This window comes from Sarcophilus harrisii, chromosome 3, assembly GCF_902635505.1.
Source record: "Sarcophilus harrisii chromosome 3, mSarHar1.11, whole genome shotgun sequence".
Taxonomy (NCBI): Eukaryota; Metazoa; Chordata; class Mammalia; order Dasyuromorphia; family Dasyuridae; genus Sarcophilus; species Sarcophilus harrisii.
In genome coordinates, this window is record NC_045428.1 from 535,285,892 (window position 1) to 535,292,238 (window position 6,347).

Below are 6,347 nucleotides of genomic sequence, written 5' to 3' on the forward strand. Positions count from 1 at the left end.
TCTGAGTCTTTGTGATCTCTCCATGCTATTACCAGTTGTGTGAAATGGATAAGCCCCTGACCTTTCTGTTGTCTTAGTTCTCACTAAATCAGATAGACTTGATGTCTTTCAAGGATACTTTATGAAACATCTATAATTTTTAAATCACATATCCTATCTTTATTCCTATTCTTATTCCTTGAGAAGTTCCCTAAAGTATTACTTTGATGGCACATTATTATATGAAGATGATTTATGGATCATGAAAATTCTTGCAGCAATGTACATATTCTGGGAGCTCATAAAAAGTGAGAAAGGCTTCCGGATTGGTCCTGATGATAGATTATACAACTGCTATCTGAGAGTCAGTCTAAGTGATTTCAGGCAGGCTTATCATTCAGCCACCAGGTTGGTGGTAGAGCAATGACTCAGACACAGCAACTGTTAAAGATCATTTGCTAAGTTATCAAGGAGCTGTGATCTATAAGAATGGAAAGAGTTACCATATCATTGACACTATAGATTCTGGAAGAATGGAAGCATGCATTCTGTATTCACCAATTACAAATTGATTCTTGAGCTCTAACTCAAAAATCCCATCTGCTTCCCTCAGTCCCTACTGTCTCCAGTTCCATGTTATTCTGTGCCCTTCATAGAAAACAAAAGGAAAACCTTGTCTCTTATCTGTTTTGTTTTCACTCCATAAACAATTGGGTTGAGGGCAGGTGGGATGACCACATACAGGTTAGCAAACATAATGTGGAAGGTGAGAGGTACATTATGCCCAAAGCGGTGGGCAAGGATAGAGAAGAAGGCTGGTATGTAGAACATAAGGATGACACAGACATGGGAGCCACAAGTGCCTAGAGCCTTTTGACGAGCATCATGAGACGGAAGACGAAAGACAGCTTTGAGAATAAGTGTATAAGAGATGGCAATAAGAACCACATCTGAAATCACAGTCATAATTGGCACAGCAAAACCATACCAGATATTAATGGAGATGTCAGCGCAGGAAAGCCTGGCCACACCAATGTGCTCGCAGTATGTGTGGTGGATAATGTGTGTCCTGCAGAAAGGTAGCCGCTTCACCAAAAAAACACATGGGACAAAAGCACAGAAGCTCCTGAAGGAAATGCCCACCATAATCTTGACAATGACTTGAGGGGTAAGGATGGTTGTGTATCTCAGTGGGGAACAGATGGCTACATAGCGGTCAAATGCCATTGCCAACAAGATGGCCGAATCCAGGACAAAGCTATAATGGAGGAAAAACAACTGAGTCAGGCAGCTGGGAAAGGCAATTTCCTGAGGGCCATGCCAGAATATGGTGAGGGTTTTGGGGACACAAGTGGTAGATAAAACAAGGTCAGTGACTGCTAGCATAGCAAGAAAGTAGAACATGGGTGTATGCAAGCTATGCTCCATGATGATGAGGTACAGCAGGATGGAATTACCTGCAATGGCCACAAGGTAGATGGTACAGAAAGGGATACTAATCCAGATGTGGAACTCTTCCAGTCCTGGGATGCCCATCAGGGTGAAGGGGGCTGAATTGAAGCTGCTTATGTTAAATAGTGTCATTGTCATGTGGGATCAGATGGCTCTTGAGTGCTAAGGACAAATTGATGACTGATTATTGACATGTACTGAGACTCTTCCATATCTAAGCATTCTCCATGACTATTCGTTTTCTCAAAGATGCCTTCCCCAACATCCGCCACCTAAATTATATGTATTCCACTTACCAAATCAGTTAGGACTTACCTGAATAAATTCTCTTGACTGATTCTAGGAAATCCAGGCTCTCCCCTTAGCATTCACCTTGGTTTTACAAACCTAAGCTCTTGTAAAACATTTTTTCATAGAAAAGACCAAGTTAATATGTAATGTCGTTAAGCAAGCCTCATTCAACTATTACTTTATATTATTAGCTATAGCATCACATCAGAGATAGGAGGAGCCTAACAATAAATTGATTGATAGATTGGATTCAAGGTCTGTGTGTGGACAGGATCCTAGCATGCAGTTAAGCAATAACTTACAGAAATTTACATAGTCTCAGCCTAAGAACCCTCACCTATCCCAGTCACATAAGACACATTGTACTTTCTGATTTGTTTCTACTATGTAGGATTTATATTACTGGTAGGGTTTGTGTAAGCCCACCAATGAGGGAAACTGTGGGAGAGAACAAAGGGGATAATATGAAGAGGAAAACAACATGTATTTCCTTGGGGATGGTATAAAAAATTATTCAGTACCTTCTTTTTACAGTGTCTGTAGCTTTGTTCATCAGAACCACAAAAGGGGACAAATTAATTACTAAAATATCAAGCAAGATGATGTTTACCACTGTATTGTGAATTGCAATTCCTACATGTTGTATTAATTCTACTTAGGACTTCACTGACCCAGTTACTGCCAATGAAATTCAAGATTTCAATTTTTAATAAACCTACACAATGTGAACTAATGCCACACTAAAGAAGATGTAAGATTACTAATATAAAGACAGTATGAGTAGGTTTGCAGTTAAGAGAACTGAGCTTCAACACTAACTCAGACACTGATTAGCATGATTATTTGTAAAACACTTAACCTCAAACAATCCCATTTCTTATTCGAAAAATGGAAGTAATATATCTTTTTTCCCTAATTCACTGGATTGTTTTGAGGAAAGCATAAATATGTTTATGAAAAACAATGGCATTATCTATAAAGTACTTTGAAGTATACATAGCATTTATGTTTTATCTCATGTGAAAAACATACAGTTCCTTCCCTCAAGGAATTTGTAATTTAGTAAGGGGATTAAGACATATACACAAATAACTACAATATGACCAAATGTAATCAATAATTAGGATGATCTAAATAAAGCTCACTGAGAAATCTGAGCATGGAAAGATTATTGCAACTTGGGAATGAAAGGATTAATGAGACAGACCTGGAAGGAAGGGTTTTAATACAAGGAGATATGTAGTGAATGATTTCCAGGAGGAGGGGGGTAGTATACATGAATAAGTAGGTGGGAAAGCACAGGACAAATTAGAGAATCATTGAACTGTTGGATTTAGTCCAGATATTAAGTGTTTATATGGAACTTAATTAAATTACAAAATAGATAGATTATATCATATTGTTTACCTTCTGGAGGGGTAAGGGAGTGATGGAGGGAGAGAATTTGGAAATTAAAATTTTTAAATGAATGTTAAATTCTTTTTTTAAATGGATTGGGAAATATTTAACAAAATAAATAAAGTCACATTATGTTTTATTTTAAAGAAGAAAGTAGAATAATTCAATGATGGAGATTCTTGAAAGTCTGGTGAAATAGTTCTCCTTTGGTAGAAATTTGGAGTCAGTGAAGGGGATTTTGTCTATTAATAGGTAGCACTGGGCCTATAGTCAGGAATATCTGAATTGAATTTTATCCTCATATTCTTACTAGCTGTATTATTCTAAGCAAATTATTTAATCTCTCTGCCTCACTTTCCTCACCTGTAAAATGAAAATAATAGTAATACCTTCCATCCAGGGTTGTTGGGAAGATCAAATGAAATAACATTTGTAAACTTCTATACACAGTGACTGGCACTGAGGGGATATTTAAATATTTGCTTCCTTCCTTTCTTCCTCTCTTTCTCCCTCTGTCTTTCCTTTCTTTCTTCTAATTAGAAGTCAAGAGAGAGGATGTGTCTTGACTTTTATAAGAATGAGAGCCATCTTCCCTTCTTAGATAGGAGTAATCAATTATCAAAAGAGTGATGAAATATAGTATGAACTACTAGGAGTGATAAAGAATATATCTTGATTCAGAACAAGAGTGTAGATCTTTTTTTTTTCTTCCTTCCAGGAAGAAGACCAGATTGTTCCATGGATTATTTAATCACATTAACTTCCTGTCTCCTGTGTTGTTTTCAGGTTGTCTGGAAAATGTCAGCTTCATTTACCAAACATTGATGTTTTTAAGTTCTAATCTTTTAAAATATTAAAAAAATTTTTTCTATAGCTACTTCCCTTTTAATCTTTGCTCAAAAATCTCCAGATTCTAGTCATGGGAAACCCATTAACAGCATTTTAATTATTCTTTAAAATAGTGCTGGTGATTAGGAAATTTTTCTTTATATTGACTCAAAAGTTCTCTCCCAATCTCTTCCAAACATTTTTCAAACTTATATCCTAATAGAAAAAAAAAAAAAAACTCTAACTACTTTTATATGTTCCATATTCCTATGTCTTTTTGAGTTCTTTCTTTTTTCCATTTCTGAGAGGGTCAAACATTTCTTCATGTTCATCATAATCATCCATGTACTAGTGAACAATCCTTCCCCTGGGAATTATATAGTTCACCTCTGCAAAATCAAATGATAGTTTAAAATATTCTTTTGTTCTTAAATACAAATTATTTTTAGAAACCCACTGTAGAATGTACCCCTAAAATTTAGAGTCAGTATAAGAAAATGTCATATTCTTACTTTGGAATGAGAAAAGATAAATGTGATATATAGGGAGAATATAAAAGCCATCTTCAAATACATGGGAGGCTAGCATATAGAGAGAAGATTAGCCTATTTCTACTTGTTTAAAAGTATAGAACTAAGAGGAATGGGTAGGATTTGTAAAGTAGTAAATTTGGAACTTGATGTAAGGAATTATTTCCTAATAATTAGAACCATTCAAAAGAATAAGTGAAAGAGCTGCTTTAGGAAGTAGTCTGTTCTCTTTCCCAAGAGGTCTTTTTTAAATGAAGTCTACATGATAAGCTGTAAGGGCTGCTATAGAAAAGATTCTTGTCTAGACATAGGATGGATTAGATAAACTGAAGTTCAATCTATGTGTGAGTTTCTGTGATCCTGAAATGAAAGAACTCAGCCACCTGAGTGAATTAATAAACATTCTCTTATCCCTTTCATCCTGCAATTCCAACAATATAAAAATTGAGATCAGCCTTATTCTGTTAGCCTCCTTATGGATGGGAACATCATGGGATAACTAAAATAATCAATCTTAGATTCTATTGATTTGTGAATGTAGCAAAAAAAATTGTCCCTTCATTAGAAAAGTCAGTTCACTCTTTGAAAACTCATTTCCCCCCCTATTCTATAAAATGAAGAGATAAGACATCAAGATCTCTGCTATTTTGGGGGGGAGGGCTAACAATCTACGAATCTAAAAATGCAGTGAAGTTAAGTGATTTCCTTTAAGAGAAGTAGTAGCTGACTTGGACGTTGGATGAAATTATTTTGACTCCTAGTTTAGTCTGTATGTAAATATGAAAAAGTGAACATGGATATCAGAAGACGTGAAACTCCTGTCATTGGTGTATAATCTAATGCCTCTACATTTTCAAGGGCCAAAAGGCAAGTGATTCCAAGAGTGTAAAAGGAAAAACATGTGGCTTCTACATGTGTGCCATTTAAAGCCATTCAAATAAAACTTTAATATTGCTCCAATTAATAAAGCCATTATAACTTTGAGATAATTTCTAAGGTTCATTCTAAGGACACACACACAAACACACACACACACACACACACACACACACACACACACACACACAGATTCAGATTGTGATCATAGGATCCATTGCTAAGCTTTTGCTTGCTCTTCAATTGTGCTCATCCACTTCTAACCCTGACCTTCACAGACTTTAGCCTTCATCTGCTTTCCCACTCTTTGAAAATCTGTTCATTAGATTCGCTTTCCAGTAGGCATTGACTTAAGAACGAAAAGGAGATATTTTCCAAGAGAGTGGTATTTCCAATGACTAGGGAGTGATTTGATCCTGTTTCTTTCACCAGGGGCTCCTGGCTATCATTCTTTTCAGTGATTATATCCCTTAATCACCCAGGAGACAATACTTACCAGACCCTGGTTTTGAGTTGTGCATGGGGCTTTGGCTAGGAGACAAAGGGGTTAGAAACTGCACAGAAAGACCTACAGCCAAAAGGACAAAATGCTTTATTTCTTTCCCTGGAATCTCAGAAGAGAGATCTCAAAGCAAGCAAGGTCTCTGGAGTCCTGATTCCTACAGGAAAAAATGAAATCAGGTTTGTTAACTTTTTCCCCATTTGGGAAACAATATGGTGTTCCACTCACAATTAGTCTCAAGAACGGGAAATGCTGAAGGTTCCGAATTCCCTGAACTATTTTGATTGTATCAGATACTGAAAAGGAAACCTTAAGAGATCTAAAAAAAATAAATAAAGTGTTATCTCAGTCACTCCTCAAAACTGCAGAGCATGTGTACAGGTGCTATGTCATTGGACTTCAAAGTTTATATACCTTATATATATCCCATAAAATGAATAACAGTGTATGTTATGAGAAATGTGTGTTTATGTTGAACACGAATCATACAT

The 6,347-nt window shown here is 36.1% G+C and overlaps 1 protein-coding gene across 1 annotated transcript; it reads right to left on the bottom strand.

Annotated features, from left to right (window-relative positions):
• Positions 1-615: 615 nt before the first annotated feature.
• Positions 616-1,578, bottom strand: LOC100934510 (olfactory receptor 52H1-like). The gene has a single exon (XM_003764792.2). It carries the CDS (start codon positions 1,567-1,569, stop codon positions 616-618), a length of 954 nt encoding a protein of 317 aa, XP_003764840.1. The 5' UTR covers positions 1,570-1,578.
• Positions 1,579-6,347: the final 4,769 nt, after the last annotated feature.